Source organism: Branchiostoma floridae, chromosome 7 (assembly GCF_000003815.2).
Source record: "Branchiostoma floridae strain S238N-H82 chromosome 7, Bfl_VNyyK, whole genome shotgun sequence".
NCBI classification, from domain to species: Eukaryota; Metazoa; Chordata; class Leptocardii; order Amphioxiformes; family Branchiostomatidae; genus Branchiostoma; species Branchiostoma floridae.
Window position 1 is genome coordinate 6104309 of NC_049985.1, and position 11493 is coordinate 6115801.

At 41.9% G+C, this 11493-nt stretch overlaps 1 protein-coding gene across 1 annotated transcript; it reads right to left on the bottom strand.

Moving 5' to 3' along the window:
- Positions 1 to 510: 510 nt before the first annotated feature.
- LOC118419379 (fibropellin-1-like) lies at positions 511 to 7970 on the bottom strand. Its single transcript, XM_035825743.1, has 12 exons — positions 6296 to 7970; positions 5535 to 5930; positions 5006 to 5116; positions 4617 to 4727; positions 4147 to 4257; positions 3636 to 3746; positions 3407 to 3520; positions 2862 to 3086; positions 2425 to 2559; positions 1939 to 2058; positions 1077 to 1154; positions 511 to 634 (listed from the first exon to the last, which is right to left on the bottom strand). The coding sequence occupies exons 1-12, from the start codon at positions 6351 to 6353 to the stop codon at positions 525 to 527; spliced, it is 1680 nt and encodes a 559-aa protein (XP_035681636.1). The 5' UTR covers positions 6354 to 7970; the 3' UTR covers positions 511 to 524.
- Between the last annotated feature and the right edge of the window lie 3523 nt (positions 7971 to 11493).

The following is an 11493-nucleotide window of genomic DNA, read 5'->3' on the forward strand; positions in this document are numbered from 1 at the left end:
ACAAGAAGCGGCACAAGTCTCTCAGCATGATGGTCTGCATTCCTTTTGCTACGAGCTATTTTGATTCAAAGTTAATCGTACTCTGCAACTGTAATGGTGGCTTGTCGGGCACAAAAAGTTAGATCTGCCAGTAGCCACATGTTTATTTACAGTACTGTATTTATTAGCGGGTATATACTGACACAGACGACTGGTGCTTAGCCTGCATTTGAAGCTAAACAACACACTCATTGGTCGTCACCCTACATGTGTGTTTGATACTACTGGACCGTATCATCACAATGATATTATCAATTCAATTTTTGACATATGATAACCCATATTTTCACAACTTATTTGGATTCAGAAATAAACATTTCCGTCAAAAAGTTGCATTTTATGCTTCTGTTTTATTTTGCATTCAAACAAGCGGGTCTATCATTTAGCCGCTTTAGAATCATATCAAGACTAGTCAGTCAAACAATTGATCAGTGTTGAAGTTTCACAGCACACACAAATCCATTCTGGTGGTGATGCCGGCTGCGTCAGTTAAGCCAACACGAGAACGAGGCGCCACCCTCTTCCTTGCAGTACATGTCACCCGGACAGGAGGCGCTGCTGCACCTGTAGGACTCCGAAATGCGGACTGTCGGAGCTGAAACAAGACAGGCACACCTTTACTACTCTGAACGACCATCAAGTTTAAGTACAAACTACTTTTGACTGTGAGATTACATGTAGCATATATTGTTCATTTCCCTACAGCTAGCGTTGTAATAATCTATAGTAGGGCTATTCTTATAACAGTGAGGTTCTTATAGCAGTGTTGCTCTTATAGTAGTGCTGATCTTATAGCAGTGCTGTTCTTATACATCGACAGTCCTGTTTGTGTGGCAGTGTTGTCCTAATACAGCTGTCCTGCTCTTATGACGGCCCTGTTCTTAGTCTCGCGCGAGACATAAAGAAAACGAATGATACAAATAGAAAGCCTGATAAAACGCCTTAAAAGCATAAACTATAACAGACGGAGCCTAACCTCTGGTTGAAGAGTAGTTTAGTAGGGCAGTAATGTAATGTAAAGCCAGTGCAGTGCTTACCCAGGCAGTTGAGGTGGTCCAGCAAGCTCACGCATGTCCAGTCGAATGGGCAGGCTACCAGGGCACACAAGTCTATTTCTGATGAGGCAAAAACACAAGGGTTTGTGACCAGTACACTTTTATTACATGTTAGGTACAATTTTGTCGTTTTTGACTCCTGAATATGTACAGAACAAAAAAGGTACAAAACACAGGAGTGTCTTCCTAAAGATAACTGAGGACATGGTTGAAGTTTCGATACTATTGTTTAACTAAAGGTTGATCCTTGATCTTACTAATGATGTTTTACACCCCCCCCCCCAAATATAAAGTTCAGTGGTAATTATGTTCATGAAGGCCAAGGAGACATAAACTAGCAGAAAATACCAAATGCACAGTTGTCGCCGTTGTACCCGGCCGGGCATTGGCAACCGTAAGAACTGACTTGATCCTGGCAGATTCCGCCATGTTGGCATGGGTTGGACGCGCACTCATCTGTGTCTGTTCAGCAAGGATAAAACACCACAAAGACTTGAGTTGAACGGAAAATGTGATACAGTCCATTTTATTTGTAAATTACAGTTGACATTTGCTTCATAATGACTTCTACCGATAGCATCTACCACGCCCCACATGTCACTGAAAGTAGTAGAAACTGGCCAAATAGATAAATCACCTGAGGTGTTGGCCGGCCCATGTCGCAAAAGGTAGCTTTGGCCATGAGCCGGCCAACTCCTCTGGTGTGCCATCTGTTTATTTGGCCAATTTCTATTATTTCTAGCGACACGTGGATCCGGGTAGAGGCTATTCTACCAAAAACAGATGAACTTCCAGACTAACATCCAGAACGTTTTCGACAATCAATCGTAAGATAATGACTTACTTATTTCACAGAGGCTTCCTTCGAATCCATCAAGGCAGTCACAGAAAGTGTCGGTGCCACCGAAGCAGGAGCTGCAGTTGCCGCCATTCTGGCAAACGTTGGGCACACAGGGTACGTTGTCTGCAAAATACAACTGAAAGGTCACATTTGCAAACAAATACATAATGTTGACCTCCTAGCCGAACGAAATATTGCTCTGTTAATCTAAATTAAACATTTTATATATGGTTACAACCCCCACCAGCTCTGTCCGGCCACTCCCTGCATAGTGTATTCGAACACCATAGGGTGTCTGCTACTTTACCAGTAACCATGGTGACATCCGTCTGGTCCAGGTCATGGACCTTTAGGCTTATTTGTTTGGAGAAGAGGAATAACAGGAAATAAAGCCAGGCGACATGCTCAGTTCAGTTAAAGTAAACGCAATAACCACAAGTAAAATTTATTTTCTTAAGCTATGCTAACAAAATAGGAACTACAATGTACCAGACTGGCAGACGTAATTGTGTTGCTCCGTGCAGAGTGCTGTCTTCGCCTTGTAGCTATCGGAGCTGTCCAGGAGAACGCACAGGTCAATCACCGGGTACCAAGGTTCGCCTGCTGACCACGCGACAGCACCGCCTTTCAAATAAAAGATAGAAAATAAAAGCTAATTGATACAGTTGTGCACAAACACAATAAGAAGTAACATCTTGTTTGAGGTAGAGGTATAAGTTTTGAATATTCGTTTGATACTTGCCTTAGACGCTTCATTTGATAATTGTCAGTTAGATACTAGATGATCCCACAATCAATACACATTTGAACGACTAAACCGTAGATCATATGAATAATTCGTTGCGCCTCATTCGCGATCGAGTTTTAACTTTTTGTAACTTTTACGTGTGGCATCATGATCACTTTGACATCATGTTTGCATGTACCTGAAACAGGAGTTCCATCACTGTAGACAATAGACAACGGTGCGGTTTTCATGGCCAGCCAGTGAGATTCGCCAGTGGTGGCCGCGATGGTGTCAGCCAGGAACTGATGCTGCTGCTGGTCTCTCACATCCACCATACGGCCGCCGATGACTCTGCAGGCCTGGGTCGCGTCTTGATGGGTAAGAGCTGATGTCGAGAACTGGTAGCAATCCCCCGCAAAAGATACTGGGTGTAAAAAATGGTTCGTTAAATAAACAATCTTATCCGCGAAATAGGAAAGGCATTGAGACAAACACTTGATCAATTCAACACCGCTACGCGCGGATGCGATTTATGAATAAATATCATGTGCTTAAAAAAATGATTCTAGATTTTACAGCTACTGCCTGAATGTTGTTAGAAACGACTAACCAGAACCATAACTGTGAATTGTTATGACAGCAAGGTCAGTTGTATCAAGGAGGTGATATCCTTGGTTGTATGAAGACGTATGAACGACCAATATCATAATTTTTTGTCTCGAATTGTAAAAAGAGGGCTGTTACCAGTGTCACAGATGTTGCCGGTAGTACCCTTCGGACAGACACAGCTGTAGCCGTTCACGTGATCCAGGCAGGTCCCTCCCAGCCAACAAGGGCTGCTCGCACACTCGTCGATGTCTAAAACATAAACAAAGACGTACTGTATTCCTGAATGCCATATGTCATTTTCTGTCATTGTGTCCTTATCCACCCGATCATATCTACCTACTAACGCATTACCAACATTACCAACCTTGGTCACAGTTGTGTCCCGTCCAGCCGTTCTCACAGCTGCAGGTGTAGCTCGCCACACCATCGGTACATGTTCCGTGTACACAGGGGGAGGACGCGCACTCATCGATGTCTAAAATAAAGGGGTGTCATGTGAGTGTTATCACTGCAAGAGATCTAAACTAGCTTCAAAGCAGAAGTGTCAGCTGGATGCAAAAAGAGAAGACTTTGGACATATAGGGACATATGAGTTGCCATGGGATTTCAGTCAGTCTATCCAGCTATCAGCCGGCCGGCCAGTTCACCCCTAAGCCAATTAACTCCTACTAGGCTTTTTTTAATCCTAACTTGGCCAAAGTCCCCTATTACTATTTGGCCAGGCGGGAGTCTGGTGGAGACTAGATGTACACCTACTTTATTCACCATGTCTAGCATTTTATTTCCAATACGGGCGACCATCATATATACGTAATATAGTCCATCCGTCGATGTTCTATCTACCAGCCGAGTTTGTGACGAGGTAAAGTACTGACCTTGATCACAGTTGTGTCCTGTCCAGCCGTTCTCACAGTAGCAGGAGTAGCTCGCCACCTGGTCAGTGCAGACTCCGTGTACACAGGGGGAGGGCGCGCAATCATCGATGCCTGATAAAAAGTACAGGTATTATACAGCCTTGTGCACCAAGTGTTTTAAACATTTTTTTTGTCTTATAACACTTTACTTCCAACACATGAATTAAACTCTAAATTTTCGGTCGATCTCCGTCGACCTTGTTCACAGAATGACCCTTCTATCTCCAGAAGTGACGTCAGGAACACACCACTTTTGCAGGAGGGGGTCATACGTATCAGAAAGTGTAGGTCGCCCCCCGTCTCTGTTGTTTTTTGTCTTATCTTTTTCTGTATAAAATCCAACCACAATGGCAGTTTATAATAAAGATATCTTCTGTTAAATGTCACTACAGGAAAAGGACAGTTTTATGTCAGTGGAAGAGAATACTAACTTTGATCACAGCGGTGTCCCATCCAGCCGTTCTCACAGCTACAGGTGTAGCTCGCCACACCGTCGGTACAGGTGCCGTGGAGACAGGGGGAGGGCGCGCACTCATTGACGTCTGGGGTAAATGAAAAAAAAAATGTAATGTTAAATGACATCGTGGTAAAATACACATGTTGTAACTTCTTTATCACGTTACTCAGCTGCCAAAATACATCCGGTGGCTTCGTTTTTGTTGTTGAACGACAGCGTTCTATGTCTCAATTGATTGCTGTGTATAATGCCATTTATTCACCATACCTAAGATGATCCAACAATGATAGATTGAAATATCAATATTTCTTGAGCGTCATTGACTGAACAGAGAACTGCCAAGGAAACAGTTCTAGTACTCACTTCTATCACAGTTGGTTCCTTCCCATCCGTTTTCACACGTACAGGTGTAGCCCCCGAAAGCCTCCATGCAGGTTCCGTGTACACATGGATTGTATCTCGCACAAGTAGGGACTAGACATAGGAGATAACGTTAGAGTTTTGAATAGACCTATAAATATTTCATTGAGGTCTGAGGTCCCTGAACTCTAGTTACATTTTAAGTTAGAAGATAAATGAGGGATCACCCCCTCCACCCCGACAAAACAAAACAAAAGAAAAACACAAACAAAACACAGAAAAACATGACTATAAAGCCTTCGTGACATGTTGGTACTCTCTAGACTGAGGTAGGTGGGAGAAGATTGACCTTTTTATCATATCTCATGTTGAAAAAAAGGTCACAGTTTTTCCCCACCAACCTCTGCTTGGAGAGTACACGGAGGCTTATTTGGGGTATGTGGGGGAGGGTTGTGACTTTTTTAAATCTCCAGTTAGAAAAAGGTAGCAATTTCGACACAAACCTCTGCTCGGAGAGTACATGGGTACTTACGTATACACAGGGCGTACATGTTGTAGTAGTTTGCTCCCTCTACGCACATGGTTGCAGTCTCATAGTCCACTCCGCAAGCACTACCGTCAACCTGCCAGCCAGGGATGTACACAAAGGTGTCGTCAAGGGGCTGACAATGCCGAGGATCTGTTCCAGGTCCACACAGATTATTGGCGAGGACCCAGTGAGTGTCACAGTGGATCCCAGCAGTGTCGTACGCGATGCAGCTGGGTTCCCAGTAGTACTCACACCCCACCGTACCTACGGAGTGGCATGTATACCTCATCCCCGCCGCCAAACACGTGGCCCTCACGTTGATATTGGTCATCTGGCCGATCGAAAGGACCTGATAAAAGGCCCAATTGTCCTGTGTAGTGAGGTACCGGTACTGTTGGCCTTAAGAAAGAAAAAAAAGAAGTAAGAAATATTGTCAACACGTTCTTTGTCCCCACACCTTTCTTCTGGTTCGACTTCGGCTAGACAAGTAACGCAGAAGTTTGATGCTTAATTGCCATTTTCATAAATTTGCAAAAGAAATCCCACAATGTCCCACCTGAACTTTTGTAAATCATCACTAAAATAAGCAAGGAACAAGCTATCACATCCCCCAACCAACAACACACACACACACGTGCACACACAGGGTGCATTAAAAAACGCCGCTCTCCTGAGATTCCCTCCGCAGTTCTTACTCATAATCGATACACCATTGCCACATATTTTACAGCTAAAATGAATGAAGACCTTTATCATAAGTCTACCTTGTGTTGAAGCCGGACAGACAGTTACAGCCGCGATGAAGAGCAGAAACGGACACATCTTTGCCGTCTGTAGAGGCGAGTCAGACTGTGGTACGTGTTAGGTTTGCTCTGCGTGCTATTTCTGAAGGACAAGGGTCTTAGGTGCGAGGATACAGAGTTCTGATTGGTATGGACCTCGGTAGACATCACTGTGTCAACGCCATATCCTTAGCTCTGTCGGCTTGTGGCACAATCTTTCCAAACTGGCCCATTAACCTGACTTTGTAATCTTGGCACAGGGCAGACCAGGTCATTACAATGAGCGAACGCCACACCTGTGACTCTAGCGACGTGTGCCACAAACTTTCCAAACAGGTCCATTACTAAGGCATTATCTTGACTTTGCAACCTTTATTTGTAACCACAAGACATATCAGTAACGTACGTCAATTTCAATGAGCGAACACCACACCCATCACTCCAGCGGCGTGTGCCACAAACTCTCCAAACTGGCCCATTAACGGTTAGTTTGACTTGGTAAACTCAGCACGGGGCACACCAGGCCTTGGGCGGTGTTGTGGCGAGGGGCGTCTTGAACTGACGTCAAGGTGTAATGTCGCATAACACAGTATTCATGGACGACCCCCGTCCTCAGTAATTGTTCGGGTATAAAATAGAGAGCCGCGGTACTTGAAAAAGCAGTACATGTAGTTATTTTACTGTGCACAACAGCGAGATGGACACTGTGTAGAAAATTACATGAGCTTTGCGCATGTATAAGTTGAATTACGATGTTTGTTCGGTCGGCGTGAATTTGTGCCTTGATTCTCTTACCCTACGTCACATTTCCAATCCGGTACCCGTCCGTAATGCGGTCTCTATAGAAACGCAGGTATTTCTTGGGGTGAACGCCCGTACGGTCGTTTTACCAAAGCTTTAATAACATGACTTTAAAAACAAACAAAAGCGTAAAAATAAAATCTTAAAACTTTATCTACTAAGTATCATGTTACAATCAGGCAAGGGCAGTCGTAGGTTCAGAATCTTTTGCATCATAACGACAAATCAGTCTTCTATGTATTTACCTATAAACGTTATTTTGCATTGTGAGAGTTGCCACATATCTTAACATAGAAGAAATGGGCGGCAAACGCGGACGAGCCACAAACTCAATTACATTTAAACAGCCCATACGTATGTAACAGTTGGTAATAGTGTAATATTGATATATTGTTAATATATGTAAATATAGTCATATAGTAGCCAGCGACATCGTGCGCGGCCGTGCGGGATTGCATGTTGAGAGCCCTCTGGTGAGAGCCCGTGATTCGAAGCTTTCGGGAACGAAAGGTATGACATAATAGACACCAAGCTACACAAGATGTGAAGAGGATAGTAGTGGGAATTATTTGTATGCATTCTTACGTATACATTTCTATTTTCGTTTCCGCAAACAGCACGACCGGGCCCAGGTTTCCAAATGTAACGTTGGCCTATCAAAGGAAAATTAAGTCATCTCAATCCAGTTCGTGATCGACGCGTCAGAGCACAGTCGTACTTTCGTGCACTTACACCCCCCTCACATTATATACGATCTTCGGACGTACTTCGCGATCGCAGGAAGGTCGGCTGATTTTAAGATCTTAAGATGGTCTTGCGTATTTTTCGCCCAAAATCTGTCCCCCTCACATATAAGCGAGCCTCGTGCGATCGACGGTGAATAAATTTATGATAATGAACCTCCCATGACCTCTTGCACGCGGACAAGGGAATACAAAACGTTCCTCAAAAAAGGCAAGAGATCAATAAATGTTGCTTATTTTGTTGTCGGAATCTTTTTAACCAATGAATGGAATGCGCGGGCATAATAGAAATGACACAAAAAAGGAAAGTGTGTCACAAAGCCAGCCTACATACTGCCACAGGGGCCACAATGTTAGAATTTCCCTCACATTCCCAGAAATTCAATATTTGTAAACAATCGGAAGTCGGGTGGGGTGAACGTCGCCCGAACGTCGCCCAACTAACGGGCGTTCGCCATCCGATTTGCGCTCGATGATTAATGAATGAAGACCTTTATTGTACAATTTTGCCCAACTGGGCTAAGTACAGGTCACAACAAATCAGGATATATACATACATAAAAGTGTCACAAATCTAGTCTAACACAAAAGTTCGGCTTCTTCTCGCTTCTTGGTAATAGTGAAAATGTAGGACTGTATGGGTTTCGCTATTGTCGGTTTGTCAAAACGCATGAGAAATATAAACTTGTCAGTGCTACTCATGTGTCTAAAATGAGGGAATCTACTTTCTATATAACTAAATAGAGTATTTCTATCATTCGCATACATATCGCAATCAACAGTGAAGTGCACTTCATCTTCTACCATGTTTGAGGTACAAAATTGGCAGATTCTTTGTTCTAGAGGAGTGCGGCTGTGCCTTCCCGATTCAATTCGCAGTCGGTGGCAACTGATTCTTAGTTTGGCAATGGCAGTTCTATGCCGAATGTTTGTGATTTTCAAATACTGCTCTTCATTGTATGTGGATTTCAGTAGTCTGTACGTTCGGAGTTTGTTTTTCGCACGTAAACCTTTATTATCATTATGAATGTTGGTTAGAAAATTCTGGAAATAAATATCATTCAGTCGTTGGTGGATTGCAGAAATTAGGTGGGATATGTTTGGATCTGTTGACTTACGGGCTTGCCAAACAAAAGGGTAACCACACTCCTCCAAAGTTTTGCGAACACCAGATGCCCAACATTTGGTACCTGATGAATCTAAATTAAGCTGACATAAGAGAGCGTCTGCCTGCAGACTCTCAGCTGGCACATTCTGTTGAATTCTAATGAAATATTTGATGGCGTTTAGGGAGGCTTCCAGTTGGATAGGATACCTCCCTAATTCAGCGCGTACAGCAAGGTTAGATGCAGTTTTCGGAACATTAAGTGAGTGTTTACAAAATTTCAAGTGCACTGTTTCAATAGGACAAGATATAGGACTTTTGAATGAGCTCCAAATTTCAGATCCATATAACAAAATAGGTTTAACACAAGTGTCGAAGAGTTTGTTTTTAACTGATAATGGTGCGTCTGCTTTGTCTAATGATTGTCTAATTCCAAATAGAGCTTTCAATCCCTTGCTGTATAAGTATTTGCTGTTGGCTTTGAATGTGCCAGCTGAGGATACAACAATACCTAAATAACAATAAGATGTTACTATTTCTAAAGCATTATTATCAAACAAAAAACTACAATCTTTCGGTAAGCGGCCTCCCTTTGTAAATACAATAACCTTTGTCTTTTTCAGGTTAACCTTCAGCTTCCATGATTTACAATATTGTTCTAGTCTAAGTAGGGAGGACTGTAAGCCTTGTTGGGATTCTGAGAAGATAACCAAGTCATCGGCATATAAAAGACATGGCACTTTCATGTTGTACAGAATAGGAGAATTGCTAGAAAAGTTATCAAATTCAGATACTATATCACTAATGAACAAATTAAACAATGTTGGACTCAGATTACAGCCTTGTCGAACCCCGCAGTTAGTTACAAATGTTTCGGTAAGACGATTGTTGGTTTTGATACAGTTATTAGTTTTGGAATACATGTCTTTTATGGTCGATAGGAAGTTTCCTCCTATTCCAAGATTATTTAATTTGAACAGGAGACCCTCTCGCCAAACAGAGTCGAAAGCTTTGCTAAAATCAACAAAGCATGCGTAAAGACGTGAATTTTGACTGAGATATTTGCTTACTAAAGTAGTTAATACGAAAAGATTATCAGACGTTCTATAGTTTTTTCTAAAACCGGCCTGTTGAGGTTTAAAAAGGCTGTTCTGTTCCGCATAGTTCACAAGACGAGTATTCAAAATGGACGAGAATAATTTCCCCAGACAACTCATAATGGAGATACCCCGATAGTTGTCTGGGACTGAGGTATCACCTGACTTGTGTATTGGTACTATATGACTAAGTGACCATTCTTTGGGAAAGTATCCGTTTTGCAAACATGAATTGAAGAGATGAAGCAGTGTTTTTTGTAGGATTGGTTTACCACACTTCAGCATTTCATTTGTAATCATATCACTACCACTAGATTTGCTGTTTTTTAGTTTGGAGATGGCTATATCCAGTTCCTTAGCTGATATCAGAGAGTCCAAAAAGGAATTCTCTGTAGGAGGGAGAGGGGAGGGAAAATGAGTTTGAACATTTGTTGAGTTATTAGTTGAAGTTTCTGAGTCACTGATGGAAGATTTGTCTATTCTATTAAAATGTTTTAACCACGCCTCATCCGTTATTTGAGAACTTGGCTCTTGTGTTTTCTCTGACTTCAGTTTCTTCAATAAGTTCCAAAACGCGTTTGGGTTTTCTTCCCTCAAAGAGGACAGTTGGTTAACGATTTGTTGATGAAAGTCTCGTTTCTTTTTTTTTAATAGTTTTCTATATTCTTTTTTCCTTTTAAAAAACCTTCCTCTCACGTCTGAGTTCTGTGGATTTTTCTCGAGTAAAGATGCCAGATTTTTTAGCTCCCGTTTCATTTCACAACAGCTTTTGTCAAACCATTTCTTGTTTTTTATTTTCCTTGGCCGTTTTCTATTAATCTTTAAACACAATGATTTGTAACCGACATCTCTTAATACTGAGCTGAGATCCGAGACGTAGTTTTCAATGTCGTGGGCTGCGCTTTTGGTTCCTCTAAGTGAAAGGTTATTCAGTCTATCTATAATGTGTGGTTGGCCGAGGGATTGAAAAAACTTTTGTGCAGAGGTTTCATTCCAATGGAATCTTTTAGAGAGAGGTTTGCTGTTTCCACTTATCTGTTTCTCTTTGGCAGGGTGATTTGAGGATTTTGTACGTAAGACAACAGATAACATGCAGTGATCAGAGAATGTGGTTAGGGGGTTAACTCGAAAAAATAAAATGTGTTCTAGAAGCGGTTGGTTGCATATTACATAATCAACAGTGCTGCTACAATGTTTTGTCTTATCAATTTCTAAACAATAATTGTGGTGATGCAATAATGCTGATAGCATAATAATGTTATTTAACAAGAAAAAATACAATATTTGTGAAAAATAACGAGTTTATTACTTAATTATGCACCATATTCTGCCATCTAAACACATACATACAATAACTCTTGTCTATTTTCCCGCAAAGATCTTTCTTGTAGGTTCCTTCTGCACATTCTGTCCATATATTGTTTTTAATTAATT

Bases quoted from the DNA above. Each gene is read 5' to 3' on its own strand.
- LOC118419379 (XM_035825743.1), bottom strand. From the start codon at position 6,353: ATGTGTCCGTTTCTGCTCTTCATCGCGGCTGTAACTGTCTGTCCGGCT. The intron at 5,931-6,295 runs GTAGACTTATGA...TTCTTTCTTAAG, and splicing joins CTGTCCGGCTTCAACACAAG to GCCAACAGTACCGGTACCTC. The intron at 3,747-4,146 runs GTCAGTACTTTA...CCTTTATTTTAG, and splicing joins AGGACACAACTGTGATCAAG to ACATCGATGAGTGCGCGTCC.